At 53.9% G+C, this 25,383-nt stretch overlaps 2 protein-coding genes and 1 long non-coding RNA gene across 3 annotated transcripts; 1 reads left to right on the forward strand and 2 right to left on the reverse strand.

The window, feature by feature from the left end:
• Positions 1-174: 174 nt before the first annotated feature.
• Positions 175-18,041, reverse strand: MATCAP1 (microtubule associated tyrosine carboxypeptidase 1). The gene is made up of 6 exons (XM_084533676.1): positions 17,536-18,041; positions 12,344-12,487; positions 2,989-3,121; positions 2,498-2,803; positions 1,800-1,897; positions 175-985 (listed from the first exon to the last, which is right to left on the reverse strand). The coding sequence occupies exons 1-6, from the start codon at positions 18,004-18,006 to the stop codon at positions 821-823; spliced, it is 1,317 nt and encodes a 438-aa protein (XP_084389802.1). The 5' UTR covers positions 18,007-18,041; the 3' UTR covers positions 175-820.
• LOC311443486 lies at positions 3,091-12,501 on the forward strand. The gene is made up of 2 exons (XR_014697284.1): positions 3,091-3,219; positions 3,765-12,501. It is a non-coding gene; the product is annotated as an uncharacterized lncRNA (long non-coding RNA).
• A 651-nt stretch (positions 18,042-18,692) lies between the features above and the next one.
• On the reverse strand, positions 18,693-25,149 carry LCAT (lecithin-cholesterol acyltransferase). Its single transcript, XM_084533675.1, has 6 exons — positions 24,924-25,149; positions 22,114-22,270; positions 21,528-21,643; positions 21,144-21,239; positions 20,638-20,862; positions 18,693-19,870 (listed from the first exon to the last, which is right to left on the reverse strand). The coding sequence occupies exons 1-6, from the start codon at positions 25,072-25,074 to the stop codon at positions 19,260-19,262; spliced, it is 1,356 nt and encodes a 451-aa protein (XP_084389801.1). The 5' UTR covers positions 25,075-25,149; the 3' UTR covers positions 18,693-19,259.
• Positions 25,150-25,383: the final 234 nt, after the last annotated feature.

The following is a 25,383-nucleotide window of genomic DNA, read 5'->3' on the forward strand; positions in this document are numbered from 1 at the left end:
TTACTCGTGCTGTCCCTGCTCATTAGGGGGTTTTACACCCTGGTGACCCCTTCCTGCTCCTGACGCACCCGCTCAGAAACATGCAGCTTTGCCCATGTGAGCAAGCTGTGTTAGCAGGGGTGCCAGCCAGGCTTTCACACTCGCTGCGATCCATAACATTTTGCCAACACGTAGTTTCCATTACATGTTTTTTTATTACACCTTTTTATTCATAACATCAAGCCAGCTCCCCGCCCCGAGTCCTCCAGTGCCTTGATGCCAGGCAGAGTGGCTGGATTTGGGGTGCGCAATAATGACTTTATATGGGTCTGCATGGGCTGCTGGGACAGGGCAGATACCTAGGAGCAGGGAGAGCAGAGGTTATTTGAGGGAATTAATTAAAGTATCTCCTGCTGCCAGGGAGGGCATGAGGGGAGCTGGGAACATCCCCTGGCACCCCGAGGACCCTCCCATGCTCTCCCCATTGCAACCAGCCCAGCACAGCCTCCTGCTGCGGGACTGGTGCAGCTCCCAGGCTCTGCCCTGGCTCTCTCCAAACCCTTGTCTCCCCAAAACCACACAGAGCGGCACGGCGCTCCCCAAAATGCACGGAGCCGGGCGGGGGGAGGACAATCAACAACAACCACACTGACCATCTTGGCTGCGCTACCCCGCGCAGCGGTACATGCACGTTGGCCTCCCGGATGGAAGCCCAAGCTGTGCTGTCTCCTCCAGGCAAGGACTGGCTCGACAGCCCCAATAAATACCAAATAAATAGGGCCAGCAGCAGCAGCCAGGTGCTGGCAGGCTGCGCTGAGACACGCGGGGTGCCCGGTGCCACTCAGTCGGGCAGCAGCTCCTCCAGCTCCTGCTCGTTCAGCTGGTTGGTGGTAACGATGTGGTCGAGCTGCTTCATGTACCGCTCCAGGTCCTGCATGAAGTGGGGGATGCGGGCCTTCTCCAGCACCCCAAATTTCTTCAGGCGGTTCACATCTTCGTAGGAGACCTGATGGGAAGAAAGGAGAGGGCAGGTCAGCGGGTGCCAATGAAGGGTTTCTGTCCCCCTGTGACCTTTCTGCCTGCCCAGCTGGGGTTTCCACCCTCATCCTGCCCAAATCCCCCTCCAGCCTGTGGGGAGGCACCAGGTGAGAGGAATTACAAGGATGAGTTTGTGGTTTTGGTCTTTTCGTTGTTATTCTAGGGACAAGTAATGATGCTGAGCTTCTATGCACTAGCATATTTAATAAACCACCAACAACAAAATATTTAAAATGTAATGCCTTTGAGACCCCAGCCCCCCACCAGTGTCTCAATGTGGGTACACAAAATCCATCACTGGTTGCAATTGCAGAAAAGCCAGCTATGGTGTCCAGCAGCCTATCTGATGTTTCTGTGGGTTTCCTTAAATCAGAAAAGCCATACTCTCCAGGATGCACCCTCTGAGCAGAGGGAAGAGACCCATGGAAGGTTCCCAGAGCAGCTTAACCCAGTGGATGAATCTCCAGCCTCTCCCCAAAGGTGTCCCATGGAGGAGGACAGATTGTCCCAGCCGTCCTTGGGTCTTTACAGCTCCCACAGCCTTTCTGTGTTAGCTGGAGACCCTTAAGTGCACAGAAATACAAGGAGCTGAATGCCTTCCAGCCAAGGTTGAAGCTCATTTCTGTTGTATGGAGGGAAGCTGAGACCACATCTGAAACAGTCTCATCCTATTCCCCCAAGAAAAACCCATATTTGCTCTCCCCAGGACAGCAGTCCTGGCTGCCCCAAACCAGAAAGCCCCTTCCTGGTGTGGTGCTCGAGCTGCTGCCCCGGGCTGTCACCTTTCCAAGGGCAGCCAGCAAAGGGAAGTCGATGGTCTGCCGATGTCGCAGGATGCGGAGAATCCCGTCCAGGTACACCTGGTCCTTACTAAAGCAGCCTGGAAAAGAAGGAAGTGTGATCAGGAGCTTGCCCCAGGGTAAGCCTTATCCTCCTGGGTGTGACAGAAGGAAAGGCCCAAGGGATGAGCAGAGCCAGCACTGGGGACTCGTGCTGAGAAGCCTCCACCTTGGGAAAGAAGGGAAGGCAGTAGAGCCTCTCACAGGGACACTCACCATTCCTTGAGATTATATATACATATTTTGTAATGCAAGAATCTAAATACACCCCCTAAAAAAATGCTCTCTTTCTCCTGTGGCTCCCTGGGAGCTTGTACAAGTTGCTCTGTTCAGATCTATTGGATTGGGATGACCCCCCCCAGGTCTCCCCAGGCTGCCCCATCCATCCCCGCCTGACTCTGAGCAGCCGGAGAGGTGATGGGGCTGTCCTGTGTGCAAAACTGCCACAAAGATAAGGGTAAACCCACGTGAAAGCAGAGCTGGGGATGAGAGGGGAGCAGAGCCACCACTTTAAAGGACGTTCTGTCTGTGAGCCTGGTGATGGTAAAGCCGCCGAGCACCAAAACACGCTTGTTTAAATGAATAATAATAATAATAAAAAACTTCCAAAAATGGAAGGCTTCATGCTCCCCGAGCTCTACCTGGCTGCGAGGTGTCGGTCTGGCCTCGCTTGGCCCGCACGCAGTATTCCCACCGCACGCCGGCGTCCTGGACGTACTGCTCCAGGTCCTGGAACAGGGCGGAGAAGGAGAGGCGGCTGGCCCGCTCGATGGTGTAGTAGAGCAGGGCCGCACGCCAGAGGAAGGGCTGCTTGCGGAACAGGACGCTGTGCAGGCTGGCCAAGCCTTCCTCCGTGGGGTTGGCGGGCTTCAGGCTGTACTGCTTGCGGCCCTCCGAGCTGTGCCAGGGCTGGCGGGTGTTGTTCACCCCGCGGATGTAGTGGGTGCCTGGGTGGGGGGAGGACAAGAGTGAGCATCGTCAGCCAGGGACAACTTGGTGACCAAAAGCTTAACCCCATCGTGTTCATCCTGCCTGCTTCTCCCAGCCCCAAGGCCGTGATGCTGATGGCCATCGGGGGATGCTCTGCCTCCCCCCTGCTCACGGTCCCCGTCGCTGCCCCGGCCCCGCTGACCTATCTCGTGGCGCAGCATGCCCTCCAGCCAGTACTGCCGGGCTCCGGCCAGGTTGATGGCCAGCGTCGGGCGGCTGTCCTCCACCATCATCACGGCCTGGGACAGGAGGTCATCGGTGAGCTGCACCACCACCTGCGCGGGAGGGAGAAGGAGGCAAGAGGCTGTTAGCAAGCCTCCCCGACACGCAGCCCGGGGACTGCTGGAAGATGGTTTGGGTCATGCTTCAAAGTGTCCAGAGAAAACATGCTAAAACTGTTCCGGTCCAGAAAGGAGGTAGGTCAAAACTTTAGGTACCGGGGGGCTCTCTGGACTTGATGGGAAATGGACAACCTCTCTAGGTGACCCTGATTGAGCAGGGGGCTGCACCAAGTAACTCCCAGAGGTCCCTTTCCAACCATCCTGTGATTTAGTGACTGTGAAATGCTTGCCCTAACCAATCTTGGCAATACTCCTGTACCCTGGGAAAGCCATGGCCAATTCCTGGGCAGGGAGAGAGGGGACACACATGGCGCGAGGAACAGCTGATCCCCCTGCAAAGAGATGTAGCAGGACGGGCCTGGACCCCAACGTGAAATAGCTCCTCTAGCCTTACTACAGCCACAGACTCTGAGCAGGCTGTGCTGGAGCTGGCTGCCCTGGCCAGCACGTCTCCAGCACCCCTCCTGCTGCAGGCAGCTCCCTGCAGGCTGCAGGACAAAGGGCCACGTGCCGCTTTCCATCTTCACCCACCACCTCCCACGGGTAAAGCAATGCCCAGCCAGTCCCCAACCAAAAGATGGCTAACCTCCCTAAACCCCCTCTTTGCCCTTTTTTTTGTTGAGCATGATGTTGTACAGCACAGAGTATCTCTTTGCTTAGTCCCAAGTCCCCTCCCAGCATCTCCTGCACCCCCAATTAACTCACCGGGGGGGCAGATGGCTGCAGTACCAGGAGCCTTCTAGGAGACCCCTGGTGACACCGGGATTTACCTCCCTCCATCAGCAGCAGCTGTGGAGACTGGTGCAGTTTGTGGCCCAGTTAACCCTTAGCATTTTACTTGTGATAAACTGCCCAAAATCAGGCAAGCAGTGTGTCCTGAAGCCTCTCTCTCCTCACCCCTGCTAGCCCAGACCGGGCCTGCAAGCCACAGGAGTGGGAGAAGCATGTTTTCCAGTACAATGCAATGTGAAACAAAGCACAACGAGCACCACCTTTGCCACTTTGCCCCAACCGAGCCATTTCATTGCCCCCTTTCCTTCAGCGCTACACGCACAGCAGTGGAAACTTCTCACAGGGCCTTAACTGCTGTGTTGTGGGTCCAACCTCTACAGTGCACACCAAAAATATCCCACAAGGGAACCTGGCTCCATTTTCACACCTTCATCTCCTTCATATTCTCCATTTTAAGCCTTGAAGAGAAGAGTAACAAGGACAGATCCATCCAACATACCCGCAGCATGAGCTGCCAGCCACACACATGGTAGTCAGGCTTCCTACCTGGGCACTTGCCAGCTGCAATCCTCAGCAGGACTGGTAAATATACAGAAAGAAATGGCTATTTTGGGAAACCTGGACATTGTGCATGACAGAACCAAGACAGCTACTCACATCCAACATCAGTGCTCTCAGACCCATTCAGGAGTGGGATCCTGCATCGCCCAGTGAGAGGAAGAACCAAACCCCATTCAGCCAAGCATACAGGACTCACGGGCACATACTACAGGCACATACCATTTGTATCTCAAAAATCCATCTGCCATACACGTATGAACTCTAAAATCACTTATTTCATGGTTGAAGCTTTTCAGGATGAAAAGCAGAAACCCGACAACATCACACTCCTGAGCAAGAATTGCCTCTCAGCTTCTTGTCTTTCACTGCCAAACTGCTAGCATAGCCCAAACTGATGCACACACATACTACTACACTACAGTTCTTCTTTTTTTTAAAGAAAGAGAGAAGACTGAATCAGTTTGTTTTAAACCCAGATTTATTATTGTGTAAAGCTGTTCATTAAAGCCAGAACTGCTTCATAACAGAGCAGAATCTACTACTGTGTGAATTAACAGCATAAAAGACATACCACAATTAACTGGATTAAAATATACAACTACAGAAGACACAGAGAAAAGACTTGCAAATTTACTTTTAACGTAGGAGCATCCTTGAGCTTTATTTCTGTTCCAGTAAACAATTCAAAATAAATAGAAGTTGCACTTCTGCTGCTCTTGGTACCTGACCTGGTACCTTGGTGAGCTGGGTCCTGCAGATTTTAGGAGATGCAGCTGAAAATCAGAGGCAGCTTCACTGTAAGCAGAAATAAGGAGGCACATATGAGCCACACTTTGGTATTATTTTAACCAATTCCCATCTTTTATGTCGGCTTGGTGTGACAGGAATGCAACCAAGACATCCTGCGTTGCAATCCCAAATACAGCTAGCTGAAATCCTGGAACCTGGGAGGGGAAGAGACAAGGGGCAGAGCTTAAAGTAAAAGGAATGCATTTCATTGTCACAGCACTCTTCCTGCTCCCTCGAAGTCATTGCTGTGTTCTTCAGCACAGAAATGGTGCCTGAACTCCTCTCAGAGTCCCGTGTCCCCCAGGCTTTGCTGTTTGACCTACAGCTTCTACGAGGAGCACAGGACGATGTGTTGTGTCAGCTTGTGGGTTTCAACTACAAGAAAACCAGCTAGTACACAATGCTCAGCTGGCTGGGCCAGGCCAGGCAAGGTCCACATCTTGCTGTCTTGTCACTCTTAATTGCCCCTACAGGGAAAAAGAACACAAGGGGGTTGGAATTTGGGTACTAGAAAATCCTGGGTAGATACAGAAAAAAAAACATATTTTCCCCGAGGGTAAATGCTCTCTCTTACGTCTGCTTTCCCCCAGTCTATTTAAAATAATAATAAAAATAAGTCACTGAATTCTGTGCTTTTCTTCATTTTCCAATTGTCCATCCTTGATCACACAACACCAAACTCCACAAGGACAACAACATGTATTCAGTGGTTTTCCAGGGCTCCTCTAAGCTCTGCACCAGTGGGAGCTGCTTCACTGGGATTATCCCAGCTGGTGATTTCTGGGAGGTGGCTGCTGCTCACTTGGCATCCCCTGAGCAGTTCAAGTTTCAATAGCTCAAAAGCTAACTGTGAAAACAACTCTGTAACAGATTCCATGCAAATGACAGCAATATTGCATAAACCTGGGAGTCTAACAACACTGATCAAGTTACAGAGGTCAATGCTCCGTGCAGATCATCGCAGCCGTTGTGACAACACCCAGCTCTCCCTTCCTGCCTGCACTGGCACCGAAGAAAACCAGCCAGGCTTCATGATAACCTGAGCTGTCCATGGACAATACTGGGGAATGCCATGCTGAAGAATGTAACTCTTCTTTCATCCACAGCACAGGTTGCTCCTTACTTGACAGGAGTGAATTTGCTGGAAATTCATGCTTTTTTCTCCCACTCCTGAGGTTTCTAAACCTGCATTCATGTCGATGCAGCTCTGACGGTGGGAAGAAGTCATTCTGAGTGCCAGGGTGATGCTCGGTGGTGATGGTGAACCCGCACGCCAGCTGAGGAGCGAGGAGTGCTCCTGCTTGAGCGCTGCCCTCACTGAACAGTGGGGTGTCCCCATGGATGCCCAGCAAGGTTTTACCACTGCTGCAGTCTGGGTGGGCTGCCAGGGCTGAGCTGGGCCAGGGGGGTCCCTCTTCAGACAAGGGGAAAATGCTTTGTGTGTAGGCCCAAGGTATCACCAGGCCCTGATGGAACAGGCCTTCAGTGCTGAAGCCACATCCCTGATAATCTGCTGACACAGTGCACGCATTCAACAAGGGCCTTGGCAAAAAAGGATTAAGTCTAGCCACACTGCAAGGCAAGCACTGCCCATCAATCTTCGGTATCGTGTCTGATAAACAGGAGGCAGATGGAGCAGTTCAAAGCCATCTGTTTTCCTTCCCTCTTCCTATCTGACACCCACCAAGGTGAGCAAGGAGAACAGAACCAACTGCTGGAAAATAAAAGATGGCTGAGAATGTGATGCTCTATGCAGAAACCAGGTCTAGATGCCTAGTGACACAAGCACTTTTGGGGTAAGCTGGTAAGAATTAAAAGGAAGAAGAAAGCACTCCCTCAGCACAATGTGCATCAAGGAAAACTCCAAGCAAGAACATCCCTGAATCTTTAGAGGAAGAATTCAAGTCAAAAGCAGCAGTTGTGACTTTTTATTTTTCTTCTCTCATGGTCAAGAAAAGGTAAAAACAACACAGAACAGCAACACTGAACCCAACTGTATGAAAAGGAAACTATTAGTCTCAGTACGAGAGCTAGATGACATCAAGTGAAGTGATTAGGAAGCAGATTCCCTGCTGGGGGAGGTTACAACAGTTCAAAATTGGTCAGACGAATGGAAGGGGTTTTGCACACACCAACACCTGACTCAGGAAGACACCGGTCTGCAGTGGTTGAAGACCACATGACTTTCAGGGGAAAAGGGATGAAGGTCTCCTAAGCAGGAGGTAAGAGAAAACAGAGTCGGGCAGAGGAACAAAACCACTGAAGGAAGAAAGCAGACTGCTGTGAGGGCTGGGAAAGAGGATCAGTGACCACCTGGAGGACGAGGAGCCCTGCAGCCAAGGGGACAGCTGCACGTTACAGTTCACATGTGAGAACCAACAACATGGTCTCATGGATGCATGCAGAGTGGTTAGGACACACCACAATTTGAAGACAGGCAAAAATTTGCCATGTAATTCCTTGTTCATCCTTTTTAGGAAAGCCCGATGACTTTTTAGAGACACTGAATAATAAAGTCAGGTCTGCAGAGAAATTGCACTGGACAGCCCATATCCATGATGGGCAGCATCACTCTCCTTATTTCAGGACCCCCATTTTGCCTAGGCACAGGTACTGTGAGAACAGGAGATTACAGCTGCAGCCAAAGTCTTATTCCTGGGGCAGAAGGGCCAGCTCTCCAGATCTGTGATTTCTCTCATTTTGACCAGTATTCACAGCTCAGGCCTGAATTCCAAGCACAACATCCAGCACATCCTTGCGGGCCACGAAGCTGTCTGCGCAGTTTGTGGGTGTAACGACAGGGAAAAGAGCTTGTCCCCCAAAATTGTGGGAGGAAGCAGAGGATGCTGATGGAGCCAAAGCCTCTCACCAGCTCTGCAGCACAGACAGCAGTGTGTCTCTGCTCAGTGCTGGCAGGTTGGGGTGGGATGGGGCAGGGCGAGCACTACTGGCAGGCCCTGGGGATGTGCTAGCCAGCAGCACTAAAACGAAGGACATTTCAAAGTGGCATGGACGACTGCGTAATACTTACCAACAGAACCAAAGGTTACTTTGGTGCGAACTGGGAGCAGCTGGGACATCCATGACAACTGTAAGGAGGCCTCCGAGCTCCGGCAGCATCACCTCAGCCCTGAGGCAGAACACAACCAGAACAGCTTCAGAACCTGCAGCTTGGACCCCGCCACAGAAACTCTCGAATACGCAAAGTTAATTGTGGTGCAAATACTTACCCATAAACATGCTCCCTGGCGTGCTGGAAACTGGTCTCCTGCCTTCATCACAGCTCAGCCCGTCCCTCTGCACCTCGAGTGCCAGGGATGGGCGCGGGGGTGCGAGGGGAGCGCTCTGCACTGACACCACCCTGGCAGCTAACGCCACCGGCCCTGCCTTTCGCAGGCTGCTCAGATCAATGGAGTGCCAGAGCGAGGTGCACCTCCTTTCCTACTGCACACCCAAACAACCATTCTCCTTGCCAGTTTTGGAAAGACTCCTCTAGATGTTGCGCAAGGGTTTGTCCTGGGGCTTCACTTGGGTCAGGCAGCTCTATTTTAGCATCCCCCCAAGGGCTGTTTGCTTGCTAATTAGCTGGGAAGAGAAGCAGCGCAAGTTTCGACTTCGTGTTTCTGGTTGATGCAGGGGTTGGAGCTGAAGGTCTGGAGTTGCGCCGCAGCCAGGCCAGGCAGAGGAAGCAGCAGCCATGCTTGCACACTCACAGCCCCTCGCAAACACTTTGGTCCCACCAGACACAAGCTTTTGATGGCATTTTCCTCAGCTGCAGGCCAACAGCCCCTGCTGCGTGCCCAGCTCCCAAATACGCAGCACCTTGTGGTTTTGGGGCTGCCCCCCGTGCCAATGAAGACTCTGCAGCACAGAGAAAAGCTCCTAGGCCAGTTTGACAAGTCGCAGCAGCATGGCATAGCCCAGTTCTGTGGTCTTCCACGTCTGATGGGGTTGGAACTGGATGAACTTTAAGGTCCCTTCCAAACCAAGCTGTTCTGATTCTACAGCTGGGGAGGCACCGCAAGGCTGAGACCTGTACCAGGAAAACCCATACTGAGCCCTGCGTGGTGGCGGTGCCTCCTGCATCCTGCCAGAGCGATGCTCTGCAGCCAAGGCGACGGGGAAACCGCAGGGTGCTCGCAGCTCACACAGCCCCCGGCAGCTGGGTGACCTGTGGGGCCCCACAAGCAGAGTTTCTTTTTTCTTTTAAAAAAGAAACTCATTATGATTAGTGTGCAACATGAAACTGGAAACAGAAAAGCAAACAGCGCTACAGAGCAGACAGGGTGCAGCACACAGAAGTCAGGCAATACAGACACAGGCAGCAGGGAGGGGATGGAGGTAGATGGCTCTGTGAAACCGCTCTGTGCCTCGACAGGGTGTGAAATCATCAGCGATGCGGCAGTGACAGGAGTTCCAGCACGTTTTTGTCCCATACCAGGAGCAACGTTTCACAACACTCGCTGTGCAGGAACAGGTGAAACACTTCCCTCTTCCCTTCCCCAGGGAAATTCAGCACGATTTGTAGTGACTGGTAATGCACAAACCAATGCTTGAATGGTTTTACAAGTGCTTATCAGAAGTTTCAGAATAAATGGGCCATGTACCTTGCACTCCAATGTGCAAACATAATAATTGAACTCTTAGCTCCCCTGAACAAAGGGAAAATTATACAAGGCTGGCAGAAAGTCAGTCATAAAGCTAATATTTAAGAAAAGATGTTTTGCTGCCCAGATGGAGCAATTTGTTTTAGATTAGCAGAGAGGAACGTAATAGCTAAATTTAATCAATTAATAAAATTAAGAGAGAGAACATAAGCAGGTGTTTATAAGTTAAGATTTGAGAACAAAGTATGATTCTTTTTTCTTTTTGTAAAGGCACATTGTTGGCTGACAGGTAATCCCCGGGGGGCAAGGAAACTGCAGAAGTGAAAGGTGTAATGACTTCAGTTCTGTTTGTTTGTTTTGTCATTTGGGTTTTCAATACAAAACAAACAAAACCCCAAAGCTAAACAAACAAAACCAACCCCCAAACCACTGCCTGGTACCAACCTAGCATGTACAGAGAACAGAGGCTGAGGAGGACATTGGTACCACGTCCACATCCCAGGGACACCTCCGGGGACCTCCAAGCAAGCCAGGCGGAGCTGGAGGAGGAACTTCACCTGAACCCTGCACTGCTGCCAAGAGGAGAGGGCGAGGAAGCCTCCTACACCAGCTAGCACTCGGGCATGCTGACTGTGCCTCCTTGTGTCCTACAGCCAAAGGCAACTCTGCAAGCAAAAAGCAAAGCGAGGCCCAGAAATACCTCTCACCACTTGGCCCTGCAGCCATGGAAGTGTTTTGCACACATCTTGCAGGCAGGAAGAGGAGAAAGCCCCTTAAACGAAGCCACGGGGCATCCCTCCTCCCCGTGCATGTCCAGCTGCCAGGAAACACTCTTGGAAGAGACAAATCCTTAAGCTCCTCACCCTGCTTTATAATCCCTGTGAGCTTGGTGTTAAAGGAGAGCAGGTTTCCAACCACGCAACTGTGACAGCAGCATCAGGAGTACAAGGAGCAGGCAAAGACCACTGGATGAGATGAACGTACACAGGTACATTTTGTTTTTAGCTTTTCACCAAGACTTTGAGATGAGGGAGAAAGGGACAGTGCCCCTGGCAGAGCAGGAACCAAGAGGTAAACAAGATGAAAGGAAGGAACTTGTCTTTTCACTGCTTATTTAAGTGCCTGACATTTTTGGCTTAGTTTCTCGCAATTCCACTGTTACAGAGCAGCAGGGGTTTTGTTTTCTTTGGAAGGGAGCAGGTTATTTGGCTAACTTCAGGAAGCCAGCTGAAAATCCCTCCTGCCTCACCAGACCTAGGTTTGCACCCAGCGGGCACTGTCAGAAAGCAGCACAGCATGTGCAGCAAGGAGCAGCAAGAGGTGCTGAACTTTCCACCCTCCTTCCCACGCAGCTGAATCACCCCCAGTAATACCTCAGCGAGGTATTTGCCACTCTGAAAGCCTCAACTTGGAGTTTCAAAGTGCCATAACCCAGCACATCCCAGAGAACAGCAGGAAATCTCTCCCCCATCTCTGCTTTTGAACATGTGAATGAACCCAGCTGTCGGAGATTTCTGTCATACCACCGCTAGCAGAAATAGGTTATTCTTCCCAACAGTAATTGATGCCTTATGGAGGCAGCAAAATACTCCCCACCCTGTGTGCCTGGCCATGTGGCCAAGCAGCAGCTCTGCTATCTCTCAAGCATAAAAGGGAGATATTTCTGGAATGAGAAATCAAGGGAAACTGGGGGGAGGAGGAGGAACACAACTAGCACCTGCTCCCCAACTCCAGGATGCCAGGAGCCAAGCCAGAGACAGAAGGAAGCCACAGTTCAGAGTAGAAAAGCAGAGCAATTTACTGCAAGGTGGAAGAGAAAGGTAGACCTGCTCCCCTTCGCTCCTTCCTGCTCCAAACCCTGCTCTTCCTCGAGGCCAGGTTCAGGAGCACGCAGCCCAACTGCTGCTGCAGCCCACTCTGCTGCTCCACTCTGTTCAGGCAGCCTGACACTGAGAGCTGCTGCCTCTCCCAGCTTTCCAAAAGCTGCACAAAACACCCGGCCCTCAGCTTGCATCAGGCGATGGCCAGGCTAAAAAAAAATCCTGTAGTTGTCCACATTTGCCCAACCCACCTCCAGAGACTTATGCAGTGGTGGCCTTTGCTGGGAGCCCTAAATAGCCTGAAGAAGCTACTCAGAATGAGTCCAGCATCTCCAGAAGCGACACAGCAACGCAGAGGACTGCAGAAAACCTTCGTGAAATCTTTTTGCAAACAAAATTGCCACCAAGTTTGTTTACTGCATACTGCACTACAAACTCAGGTCTCAGATACTACTTTAACTCCTGCCCCGAGACACGGGTTTCCCAAGCTTCTCTCCCCCAGTGAGTAGGTTTCTCCTCTGTACCCAAAACACCTCTTAATTGGACTGTTATCAGAATCGATGCTTTGCTGAACAAAAGCACTGGTGAAAAATAAAATATTTTGCACATTTATTTTACAAATGATAAAAAACAAGGGTGATGATTACCTCTCCCACGCAGCCTTCCTTCTGCATGTACTTTCGGATAACAGACCAGATCTGGCATTTGCTCAGTAGTCTCCCACCAGTGGCAACTTCAAAGCTCTCGTAGGTCCCATACTTCTCCAGGACAGCATGGATGATCCTAATCGCCTGTCACACACACATACAAACAAGATATCAGTCAAAACATCCTCTCTGCTCTCAAGTACCTTTTCCACAGCACCAGAACTCCCAGGTGTAACCAAATGCAGCTGAAGAAATCCCTGAGAAAGGATTCAAACAACTGCAAAGTGTCAAGAGCCAGTGAGGTGAGATATTTTTGTGCTACCTAACAGAAGAGTAAGACTAGAACATCTCGAGGGTAGGCAAGTACCAGGACAGATCGATATGTGACACTGCCAGCATGGCCCGCAGCACATTCTGTCTGTGTTTTATTGTTTCAGAAATCCTCACAAGTGTCTATTTTGGGAATCGGGCAAAGCAGAACCGAAACAGCCTTACTGTATGCAGCACGCCGCTTCTAGATGTTAAAGCCATGATTACTTTAATCTTTTCTGCTTTCGCTTCCTCTTTGAAACTTTAGTGTTTGCAAATTTATTAACTTGCTTATTAGTTGCTTATTGCAACACTGGGCTGAATTCAGGAACTCACAGCATGGAAGGCACCTGATAGAGCACAGCTCCTGGCACAAGATATCTTCTGGCCTGGCATAAAAGTAGCAAGTATAAAAACAGGACAGGCTCATGACTGGAGTTGCAGAAGAGTGAGCTGTAAGAAGTACGAATCTTTGTTGCCCTCTGCTATATCAGGGCAACAAAATTAGTATAAATCAGCTGCAGAGTTTTTAAAAAGGAGGTGGGGAAGTTAAAATCACTGCAGCAGCTCAGGCTGTTTGCTCTTCACCAGCTACCACATCTGCTTTGCAGAACTTCTGTAGAAATGACAATTTCGACAAAGCACTCAGGGCACAAAAGGGTCAGGACCGCAAATGCAAACTGTCAGCAGAGGAGCACGCCGTGTAGCAAAGCCTCCACAACGAGCATTTCTCTTGGCTGCAATGCTGCTTCCTCTTCTTCAGGCAGGGTCTCAACACAACCAATCTACTGCAAGAACAGCATCTTAATAAGAGCAGCATGTGCTATTTTATTAGCATTAACATTCATGTGCCATCTATACAAACATTTATTAGTCTGTTTCTTCCCCAGAAAGTGAGTTTGCACTGTCAATTTCAAGCAATGACTCTCTCTAGCCTATTAACACATATTTCACTTACTACAAGAGGGATGAGTTAAGCTGATCACTGGTATTTTACAGTGATTTTACATGGATTGTGGTGCTAGCATTCAGTGCACCTGGGCTGATGGCATGAACAGCCAGGTTGGAGACCAGGAGGATGTGTGGCTTCCACAGAGAATTAAAAGCACGGTTATGTACTAACCAACAAAGTGGCACTCACACCTGGATCAGACCTCAGGTCTGCGTTACCCAGGGCCTCTTCTCATATGCACTAGAGTCAGGGAGCGGAGGAAGCTGCGAGGAGCCTCCTGAACCCAGGTGCAGAGTGTGCTTTCTCCCATGAAGAAGTGTCCTTTCTCCCATCTCACCCTGATGGTTGGTAAAGCCACTGGTTGCAGCCCTGCAGGAGCTTTCATCCCCTCCCCTGCTCCTAAGGACACCCAGGGTTTTGACACGGATGCTTACTGCCCACAGAAGCACTCATACCACCTGGAACAGCCACAGCGATGCTCTGGAAGAGGGGCTCTGTGACTGCCCTTCTCTCCCACAACAGAAGTTCCAGATTTTCCTTCCCTGAACAATGTCCCCTAAGCAGCTAAATTTCATTCTCAGTTCACTTATTCTGTCTTTCCAGGAGCAGCTTTTGTTTGTTTAAAATGTTCCACTTCTGTGATTTTCTTCTTGAATTCCCCCCTCTTTTCTTTCTATGTTGCCATCTCTGCTGAAGATGGGGGATGACAGCTCACTATGGTGTGCCATGGCTCCAGGAGCCCTGCTGCTCCACAACCTTCGCTCCCTACCTGAACATCACTTGCTTCTAACATCTAACATTTAACCCCTGCCATTTGCCACTTTCAGGAGCTCAGTGACCACAACCTTCTCTGCAAGCACTTTTGCTGCTGCTCAGCCCCATCCCAAGCCATGAGATGGGCACTGAGCTGCACTCGGGGCCTGAAGACCAAAAGCACAAGGCAAAGAGGAACTGGGCACAGATGGTGCACAAAGAGCATGTTCCGCGCCGACTTTCAGACAGGTCACAGACAGCAGAATTCCTAAGACACCACATTTGCTTGTCTGAGAAGCTGCTGAGCACCACGTCAGCCCTTCCTGCCCAGACAGTGTCCTGGCTGCCTCTCGGGGCAGGAGCTTGTCACCAGCTCAGCCCACAAGCATGCTCACCACCACGTGTCGGGGGGCAGCAGGCACTCAGGTGGGGTCCAAGCCCTGCCTCGATGCTGTTCTCAATCCTTTGACAAACTGCGTTGCCAACACACAGACTTCTTGCTCTCTAGGAGGACCCTTCTGATTTATTCAATTTCTATGAAAAACAAACAAGCAAAAACCACACCCAAGCAAACAAAAAGCCCACAATGCCTGTGCAGAGCAGCCGATTCAGCAGAACTGGAGGGGTCATTAATTTCAAAAGATGAAAAGTAAGAACAGGGAGCTGATTTTGGTTTGCACAGAGACGTTAACTTAGGAAAAAAAAAAAAAAAAACACAACTAATTTAAGCTCCATGACTAATGCAGGTTGTTAAAAGACATTTGTTAGCTGCCTAGAAAAAAAGTCTCCCAAAATAAAAGGACTGAAAGGAGGCGACTGCAGGGTATCAGCAAAGGACCACTGACACCATTGCTGCTGGAGTCCCATTCATCTCCTCTTTAACTGAGCACTCACCTCCACAAGGCTTTCCCATCCAAATCACAGAATTTAAATGTTTCTCAACATGACTGGTGCGTGCTGTGCCTTTTCCAGAAGGCAGAAAAGCCTCCGTTCTCCCAAGACACATCACACAGACATCAGAGAACTTGTAGAGATAGGGAGAAATATTTAACACTAATATCTCTTGCAATGAGTGCAAGAACCAGGATGAGAACATTCACACCATTTATGAAGACTTTCATTCAAAGTAATGCACAGAGACAAATACATTCAATTATTCATATTGTACGTCAACTGTACTCGAAGAGGGGAAGTAGCTCTGAAAAATTCCATTTACTGCATTAATCAGAGAATAAAACAAAACAAAACAAAACAAAACAAAAAACACCACTTAAATGCAGGAAGGAACAAAAGAAATCACTGAAAAGCCAGCAAGGGGTCATTACAGGAATCAGACTGCCTCCCCCGAAACAAGCACTGCTGGCACCAGTGTCACTGGGGCAGAGGTGCAGCAGAAACAGCACAGGAGATGGCTCACTGCTTAGAAAGTTGTCTACTGAAAGGGACTGAGCAGCCCAGATAACATCCAACTAGAGATGCAGAAGCATGAGGTGATATGATTGCTGTGCACCAAAATGCAAACAAGTACTCTCTTCTCATCTCTGCAATGCAAGAACAAGTAAGTAGTCAAAAGTCAAGAAAGTAAGCAGTCAAGAAGCTGCTCTTTGAAACACTGCAGGAAAACTCCCAACTAAGTGGTGCAAAGAAGCACCTCTTGTGTCCCAGTCTGATGGTTACTTATGACAGTTTTTTCCTCTGTCTCTGAAGCAACTAAGATGGTCATCACTGCAAACAAGCCTTTCCTACACCAGCGTGATATCCCGGCCCGTACCAAGATGGGTCTCTAAAGGCTCCACATGGCCTCAACAAAGAGTGAGCACAACCTTTAACGTGCATGAGTTCGAGCACAGTGCATCCCCGTTTGCTGTGTGCACTGCTTACTTGAACAAAAGTCTTTCAGCTGTACGGATGCAGCAAGTTTAAAGCCCTCAAAACATGGCCTGCCCGCAGCTGCTCCTCACAGCGAGCCCCTGCTGTCCTGTCCAGCTCTGCCTCCTTTGCCCACGTCAGCCTGACAGCGCCTGGGCAAGGGCTGAGGCTTGTTTACAAACAGCATCTTGAAAGCCGCTTCCTTCTTGCCTCCTGCCCGTTCCCTCTGGCTCAGATGACTGGGTGCTCTGCTTGCTGTCATCCATGCGTAATTATTATCTATGGTGGAGAACAAGCCAGGAATATTTCAGTAGCTTATATCCAACCTAAGCAGTTGAGAATAAAACACAGACTGCCATAAAGAGTGCCCTCAGCCACCAGTTACGTGTTACGGGTGCTGTGCAGGACAACCTTGAGGTTTTCCAGGAAACAAACCAGCCACAGCCACCAGGACACACAGGCTGGGGGCTGCTTCAAAGGCAAGCCAACCTCGTGCTGCAGCTCCTCGCCCCTTATTTCTAACCCAAGAGTGCCAGGGTTCCCTCACAGAGCACCAGCTCCGAACCACGGCTGCACACCTGCAGGCAGCGTGAGGCTCAGAGCGTGGACCAGCCCCAGGAGGGGCCATCCCCCAGGTATTGTTGGTAAGGTATTGGTGTAAGTGGAGTATTTAACTAAGGGAGAGCTTAGATGGGGATGGGGCATCCACAACTTCTCCGGGCAACCCGTTCCAGTGCCTCACAGCAATAATTTCTTCCACATGTCTACTCTAAACCTACCCTCTTTTCATGTAAAGCTGTTACTCCTTGTCCCGTCACCACACACCCATGACACAGAGTCCCTCCCCAGCTCTCCTGAAGCCCCCTTTAGGGGCTGGCAGGCCGTTGTGGGGTCTCCCTGGAGCCTTCTCTTCTCCATGCTGAACACCCCCAGCTCTCCCAGCATCTCCCCACAGGAGAGGTGCTGCTGCCTCCTGCCCATCCCCGTGGCCTCCTCGGGACCCGCTCCAACAGCTCCACATCCCGGTGCCGGGGGTCCTGGAGCTGAAGGTGGGCTCTCAGGTCACCAACACCTCAACCCTTGGATTCCTCCCCGCATGGCCTTCCTCTCGGGGCTGGAGGAAGAGGAGGAGCGCACAGCCCTTGGTGTAACCCAGCGCACCCGGGGCTGCCACCGAGCGGACCGGAGCCCCCCGGGCGATGCTCCCACCGCCCAAACGGAGGCGCCGGCCTCATAAAACGGGGAAAGCTCAGGGGGAGAGCCCCCAACTCAAGGCTCACCGTGCACCGAGCCGGCAGTCCGGGCTCACCTGGGCCACGAAGCGGTCGGAGGCGGCGCGGTACTTATCCAGCACGGCTTCGGGCACCGGCTCGGCGTACTCGAACTGCGGGTCGTAGGCGAAGCGGGCCCGGAAAAACCTCTCCCGTTCGGCCTCCACGTTGAGCGGCCGCAGGGCTACCAGCAGGCAGGGGCTCCTCCGTCCCCCCCCGCCTCCCCCGCCGCCCTCCTCGCCCCGCGGCCGCCCGATGTGGGGCAGCGAAGCGGCGGAGCGCATCCTGCCCCCGCTCCCGGTGCAAGCGCCGCCGCCTCGCCGCATCCCGGCGCCGCTCTCCGACAGCCTCCGGCTCCCCCTCGGGTACCGGGGCGAGCCTCCCGCTGCCTGTCGAGGCGGTGGGGACGGGCAGGAGGAGCACGGCCGGGAACCATCGCGCTCCGGCAGCTCGCCCAGCACGGCGCGGCCCTGCCCGGCCGCCGCCGCCGCCCCCGGGTCCAGCACCATCTCCTCCAGCTCGGCGGCACCGGAGGCTGCAGGAGCGGAGCAGCCGCGATCGGAGCCGCTCGGCCAGCCCCCGAGGCACCGCCCAGCCCCCGCTGGAAGGAACGGGGACGGCCCCGGGAGGGGGCAGGCAGGAAGATGGCGGCTGCCGGTGCCCCCCCCTCCACCCCCGGTACCGGAGCGGAGCCGCCTCCGTGCCCCTCGCTGCGACCCGCTTGGTTTTTCTCCGGCGGTGGAAGCCGCTAGGGAAGCGAAGCTGCCCGAGGATGGCAGATTTTGGGGACAAAGGTGTGCCTGGTTGGACCGGGTGGCTTTGCTGAATGCTCTGTCTCCCCAGGGTGCTGTCAGGAAATGGGGATTTCGCAGCATCTCATGGGTCCGGAGGGTCCTGCAAGGACCACCGAGACCACCTCTGGGCCACCTGAGAGCCAGCCCATGTGCCAGAGAGCATTGTCCAAACGCTTCTTGACAAGCTTGGGCCGTGGCTGCTTCCCTGGGGAGCTCATCCCAGCCCCCAGCCACACTCCCGGGGAAGAACTTTACCCCAGGAGCCCTCCTGAACCTCCCCAGATGCAGCTTTGAGCCATTCCCTTGCATCCATCACTGCTCACCACGCTTTCAGCTACACGATGCTTATCAGTCACGCTAGAGGCGAGCTGCAAAACACCACACAAAGGAGGCTGACGGTGTAGAAGCCAGGTATATTTATTATTTGGTAGATCTGCTGATTCTAAGCTGGTCTCATGCTGGGGGCCCAGCTCGTTGCCTGCACGCTGGAGGCTGGTGGGGGCTCTCCTGCGAGCTGTGCCCGTCCTCCTGCCCGTGCCCACCCCGGTGGTGGCTGCCCCGGCACCGCGAGCCCACCCGTGCTACACAGCTGCTCACGGACCCCAGCAAGGCACCGTCCTGCGTGGACAGAGGCTACGGTACCATGGTCTGAAGTGTCTAAAGATAGCTTGCTAGCGATGAGGGCTTGCGCACACAGCAGAATCCACGAGTGTGATGTTAATGAGCTGGCAGCGCGGTTAATTATCCATCCGCTAGTGGGAAGTGACAAGCCTCTGAAGTGTAATTAATCACCGTTCCCAAAACAAAAAAAAAACACAACACAATCAGAGTGGAAGTGGGTGCCAGCCCATCCACCCGAGCCGTTGGTCTTGCTCCTTCTCATAGATACCCAACTCCGAGTCCTTTGCCCCCCTGCACGCCAGCTTCTGGTGGATACCAGCATGGAGGGAAGCTGGCCACCATCTCCTTCAGTTCTTCCCTCTCCTCCCTGCCTCCAGGCTGGATTTCAGAGCACCCGTCTGCCCCAGCTCCCCGTGCTCCTTGGTGCCAGCCCCGACCTGCGAGCTCCCCAGCAGTATTTCATTGATGGAGCTCAGCGTCAGGTTGCTGAAGACCATGTTGAGGTGATTGATGCCTCGCAGCTCCTGGATATGGACTTTCTGCTTCTGCTGGTTGCGCCACCGCTTGCACAGCTCTAAGCTGCGCCTGTTGACTGTGTCATCCCCGTCCCCGTAAATCATGTCCACGGGGTCCTCGTAAGGGAAGTGCTCATCGTATATGTAAGTCTCCACGGTGGGATAGCCAGTGCCATAGAGGCAATACGTGTCCACACCAGGAGGGGGTAAGCCCTTCAGCAAGTCCTTCATGTCCTCCCACATGTACCAGCCATCCTCCAAGTTGACATCGGTGAAGAACTGCTTGTAGTCCCGGTAGGTGTAATTGTAGGAGGGTGTGGAGATGAAAATGTGGTCCTCGGGCCAGGCCAGGCTTGTTGGGAACATCCAGGGGCTGGTGGTGGTCATGCGCTGCTCTTCGCGCAGCTTGATGTTGGACATCAGCGGGATGCCCTGATTATCACCTGCGGGACATAGGGACTCGTCAGAAACAGGGAGAAGGGGGCTGATAGCAGGTGACCAACCTGCATTGTCTCCTGCAGACCTGGGTATTTTTGGTGTGTCTGGAGTCCTAAAACCATGCAACGATCTTAGATGACCTTAAAAAATAGTCTCTGGACTGTGTAACAACAAAGAATGATGCAAGGGGTCAGATGTTAAAATTTTCAAGCACATGATTTTAAATAAATTCCTTGCATTTTGGAGTCTCAGCTTGTGACTTGTAGATATTTGGGCTGTCAGCATTAGGCAATTGATTGTGGCTTTCTAGACTGAAAAGAGGCTAAAGAGGAACTGGGTGAAGGGAGTTTAAAGCCTGAAAAAAAGCTTGTGGGGGATGGGCTCTGATATATGGGGAGATGCCAGCAAGTGGCACAGGACAGTGCGAGGGTCCCTTCAGTGGCCTCCGTGGCCTCTGCTACAGAAGGGTTGTAGAGCTTGGAGCAAAAGTCCATCTGCCTCACAGCCCTTCCCCATCGGAGGCAGTGTGGATGCCTGGGGAGGCAGTGAGAAGAAGATGAACTCCCCAGCCTGCTTCCCTGGCCCCACAGTTTGTGTCTGAAGCATTTTCTTGCCGAGGATGGGCAGTTCTGGTTTCAAGAAACATCCCTAGCCTTCAGCTGTTTGTCCCCCAGCTCTTCCACCAGTGTCTGATCCCTGCTCACTGCCACCCTTCCATTTCTGCAGGAGAGAAAGAAAACAAAGAAGTCTCTGCACACGAGAAATCACTCACCAGATGCCAGGACACGCAGGGGCTTCACAGACCCTCCCCAGGGGGCACCCAGGGAGATGAAGCCCCCGATATACTGCTCTTTCCAGGCTTGTCTCTGCTGTAGCAAGAAGTAGAGGACGTTGAGGTTGCCCATGCTGTGCGCGATGAGGAAGACACGCTGCTGGTACTCGTCGTGCATCTCCTCTATCAGCGCCTTCAGGTTCTGGAAGTATTCAGGTTGCTCCTCTGTGGGCGAGAGAGGCACCAGCTCTTGGGCAGCTCAGGGCTGACCCCAAGAGCCCCAGCTGGAGAGAAGTGTGGGCACAGACAGCAGAAATGCCACCAGGCAGATTCACATTAGAGTGCTGCTAGTGGCCAAGTGCTCACTGACACAGAAAGACAGCCCTGTTCAGGGGTTCCTCCATGCTGAAGCACCCCACTACTTCTATCAGCATGCTGGCCTGCTCACCGAGAGCCATCCTGTCTCCCTCCCCGCATGCATGACCTGGTCACAGCCCTAAACTTACGGGGCCCGACCCTCCAGTCATAGGGGGCTGCCCGAACCGTCTGGTCCCTCACGTAGCCGTTGTTCACCAGGTTCTGCACCAGGGTGTGCAGGTAACCTGCGGAGAGAGAACAGGTGGGAATTAGGTCTGCAGTCTTCTCCTGTTATCCTTTTGCCACCCCGATCCTATTGACAGCCAGAATTCCCTCTGATAAGCTCGATCGTTCCGGTCAGAGATAGTGGCCCTGTGCGTCCCGGAGGCATGACGTGCTGGGGTCAAGGCACTCGGGGTGAGAAGGGAACGTGTCCCTGGGGTCAGCGTCCCTCACTCCTGGGTGCCCTCTGCTGAAGGGTGTTTGGGAGCCCTGGACATCCCGTGCCTCTCCATGAAGCTGGCTCCTCTCACCTGCCAGTTTGCTCTGGTCCAGGTATTCCACAGAATAGGTCTTGCCGAAGCCAGGTACGCGGATGTGCACCCCAGGGGCGTTGGACATTTTCCGGGAGGTTCGGTTGTACACCACCCTGCAGGGACAGGAGAGAAGGTAGGAGCAGGGCCACGTCCATGGGGGACAGGGTAGAGATCACCAGGTGGCAGCTTGGCCCCAGGGGGCTGTTCCCAAGTCTTGTGCAGATGGGGACATGGACTGGTGCTGAGACAGTGTCCCCGTGTCACTTTCGGCTCCTGCATTAGGGCAGGAAGCTCCGTGGAGCAGGATGTCTCTCTGGCCTTGCTGCTATGGGCAGGGTGGCAACATCTCTAGGAGGTGCTGAGGACAGTCTGGATGGCACGAACACATGGTGGGGATGTGGAAAAGGGGAAGGCGTTTGGAAAGCACCGGTGAGAGCTGCGTTCAGAATGCACAGTCCAGGCAGGACGGTGCTCCTGTGTTCCCATGCGTGTGCTGGGTCAAGGCCAGAGAGGGAGGAGAGGGGAGGGAGATCCCTGGTAGGTCATTTCCCTGGGGACCTCCCGGGATGGGGGTGAGCGGTACCTGGTGTTATCGATCCAGCAGTCAACTCCCACTGGCAGGAATGTGTTGAGGTTGAGCCAGATGGTGAAATAGTCCTCAGTTTTGCGGTAGCACATCCAGTTCACCACATCTGGTTTGTCCAGCTTGGCTTCCAGCTGGTTCCCAAGCCACCCGGGCACTGGAGGCACCACAGAAAGAGACCAGGGCCAGCTAGACCCCATCTCTGTGGGGCTGCCTGGCCCCGTGCTTCCCTAGCCTCCATCCTCCCCTGGGGCTGCCTGGCTGGGGACACCCAGGGACCTGCTGTTGGATGCTGTTGGAGGCAGCACCCACGGAAAACAGCCTGCCCAGGGCCTGGTCCCTGCCAAGCACAACACATCTGAGGGCACTTGGAGATGCGGGGTGAGCACAAAAGTGGTGGCAGCGTGCTAAAAGCACATCCCTGGGGACCACTGAGCTGCCTCCCTCCATCATGCGTGCTCTGCCCTGCGACACCCAGCCGAGAGCTGCCACCAGCACCCAGCACCCACCCAAGCACGTGGAGATACACCAGCATGAAGCAGCCTGGTGCATCTGCCCCTGTGTGGCTGCCTTTCCATGCTCCTCTCCTCCAGAGAAGCTCCTCTGCTCCTATCCTCCAGAGGGATAGAGCTGGAGCTGCTTGGGGCTGCCCAGCCCCACCGTGTCCCCTGCCCTACAAATCACACCCATTGGTTTGCCCAGGGCAGCAGAGGCCCTGGGGAGGTGTCCAGGGTGAAAGTTGTCCCAGTGCTGATGCCCAAGGCCCACACACTGATTTCCTGAACTTTAAACCCTCCATGTAGGCTGAGCAAGGTCCCTGAAATGATTCGGAACCGTTCCCTGTGGGAATTCAGTGCAAATATCACATAGGGTAAACACAACCCCGTTTTAACCAAGTTCACTGCCTGCCACATGTGACCTGGGCTCTGCCTCTGGGACCTGCGCTGTGGTTCCCTGGCAGGGACAGGGGACGCTCGCTATGGAGACTGCTCCCGGCCACCATGCAGGATCCGAGACCTGCCCCAAAGCACTGGACAAGGATGAGAAGTGAAGGGACCACAGGGGACAGTGGCTGCCAGGCTGGTGGGATGGGAGCACTGGGTGCTGAGTGAACTCGACAGCCCTAGCAGGACCCCAACTGTGTCAAGGACATGGGTTTGGGAGAGCCACAGCAGTGTCCCTGCAGCGGGGTGCAAGGGCAGCTTGGTCCAGAGATGCTCCAGCCTCATCCCACCCGCCACAGCCACAGCTCCACGGCATGGCAGAACATTCCCTGGGATGCAGGGACATCCAAAAGCCTTGTCCCATGCAAGGGGGGAATGGGATCTGCTGGTTGCCTTGCTCAACCTGCTTCATGGCTCCCTCACCCCCGTGGAGGCTCCCTGTGGATACGGGGAAGGTCTAATCCTGCCTTTAAAGGAGGGTGAGGATCAGCACATCCTTCCCCGTACACAAATGGATGCTGGTGGAGAGCCCAGGCATGGGATGGGGAGGGGGCAGAGGGCTGCTGGACCTGCCCAGGGGGCAAGCAGAGCGGGTGGCAGCTCCTGAGGCAGGAGGTCACCCCCAGTCCCATGGGGCAGCCCCATAGGGGACTGCCCCCTCAAGGGTGCTGGGGGCACCCCAACCCCCTTCCCCCAGGGCAGCCAGCAGCCCCGGTGTGCGTAGTCCTGAGCTGTGCCTCGCCTCGGAGAGGACATTAGGTAATTATTAAGGGAGCTCCTGTGGGGGCGGAGGGGTTATCGTGGGTCCCAAGGGCACTGGGGGTTTCTGGCCCTTGGGTTTCAGCCCAGGGGGATGGGCTGCATGCCCATGGTGTCCCGACCACCCCGGCACCGTGGCCTGGGCACAGCACGGGGGTGAGCTTGGTGCTGGGGGTGCAGGGCAGAGCCAGGAACCCCTGCTGGGATGGGGAGAAAGGGAGGTCCTGTGGGGGCTTGAACTGGGGCTGCATGGGGGTCAGAGCAAGCTGCAGCCAGGTGAAAGGGTGTTGGAGATGCTCTTCTTGCTGCAGGCCATCCTGAGAAGAGGGGACGGTGCCACGCCACCCCCTGCCCTACGTGGTGACAGCCACTGGGGCCACCTGGCTGCAGGCACTGTCCCTCCGACCATGCTGTGCCAGGGGCTGGGGGCATGGCCACCCCTGCCAGGCTGCGGTGATCAGTGCGGGCTGCCGTGGTGCAAGCAGAACTCCATGGGCATGGGTGTTCAAAGGGTCATGCACCAGATGTTCTGCTTTTTCTCTTCTCTTTTTAAAAGGGAAACTCCGTTTGATTAAAAAAGAAAAAGAGAGAGAGAAAAAAATAACCCTTCTGCTCAGAACAGTGGCAAAAGCCCATGCCAAGTCCCCGGAGACGGCGCAGGGGGCACAGGAAGGCTGGCCACAGCCGTGCACCACCAGGAGCTGTTTGCAAACAGCCCTGGCCAGGCAGCAGGACTGGTGCTCCATCCCCACGTCCCTAGGTGATGCCCCAACCTCTCCTTTTGCCTCTCCGTGCACCTCTGGTATTGCCATCGCCCCAGCAGGGTGGTCTGATGTGAGGCGGACACCCCCCTGCAGCATTAGGGGATGGAGCAACCATCACTGGGGAGCAGCAAAAAGCATGGGGCAGACATCAGGGGAGCCAGGGGTGGTAGATCCCATCCTGCTGGAACAGCACTGGGGAGCCGCAGCCCCCTGAGCCCCCCCGAGCAGAGCAAGCCCTGACCCCCCCTCGGCCATGCTGGGGTCTCTGATAAGATGGGCAGAGACTGCAAAGTGCCCCGGCCTCACCGCCAGCACCCTGGCAGGCGGGCTGATGTGACCTTACCGAGCACCACGGGCGGCGTGCTGTTGGTCGGGGGTGCCTCTGGGGTGGAGGTGGGTGGGAAGAGGACATTGAAGAGCCAGAACTGGGACGCGGGCTGCGGGAGCAGCAGCAGCAGCGTCAGCAGCGCAAACCCAGTGCCCGTCCTCCCCATGGCCAGCTTGGCTGGGCTTCCCTCCGGACGTCGCCAAGCAAACAGCCTTTTATATTTTACGCAGGTCCAGGCAGAGGCGCTGGGGCCGCAGGGGAGGGGAGAGCAGCAAGGGGCTGGCCGTGATGGGGAGGAGGGACGGGGAGGGACGAAGGCCCAGCCTCGCAGACATGCCATGGACTCTCTGCATGCCCGGAGCCCTGCCCGCGGGTGTGAGCAGACCTGGTGGCTCAACCCATGGCCTCATGGTGCCCGAGCTGTGTGCGGGGACGGTGACTGCCACATGCCTCCAGAGGGTGACGCTGGGCTGGG

Source organism: Aythya ferina (assembly GCF_964211825.1).
Source record: "Aythya ferina genome assembly, chromosome: 12".
Classification (NCBI taxonomy): domain Eukaryota; kingdom Metazoa; phylum Chordata; class Aves; order Anseriformes; family Anatidae; genus Aythya; species Aythya ferina.

Coding starts and splice junctions, on each gene's coding strand:
- MATCAP1 (XM_084533676.1), bottom strand. CDS start 18,006: ATGGTGCTGGACCCGGGGGCGGCGGCGGCGGCCGGGCAGGGCCGCGCC. Junction 12,488..17,535: donor CCGACCGCTTCGTGGCCCAG/GTGAGCCCGGAC, acceptor TGTGTGTGACAG/GCGATTAGGATCATCCATGC. Junction 2,804..2,988: donor CATGCTGCGCCACGAGATAG/GTCAGCGGGGCC, acceptor CCCCCCACCCAG/GCACCCACTACATCCGCGGG.
- LCAT (XM_084533675.1), bottom strand. CDS start 25,074: ATGGGGAGGACGGGCACTGGGTTTGCGCTGCTGACGCTGCTGCTGCTG. Junction 20,863..21,143: donor TGACTGGAGGGTCGGGCCCC/GTAAGTTTAGGG, acceptor TCTCGCCCACAG/AGGAGCAACCTGAATACTTC. Junction 19,871..20,637: donor CCTGCGTGTCCTGGCATCTG/GTGAGTGATTTC, acceptor TATGTCCCGCAG/GTGATAATCAGGGCATCCCG.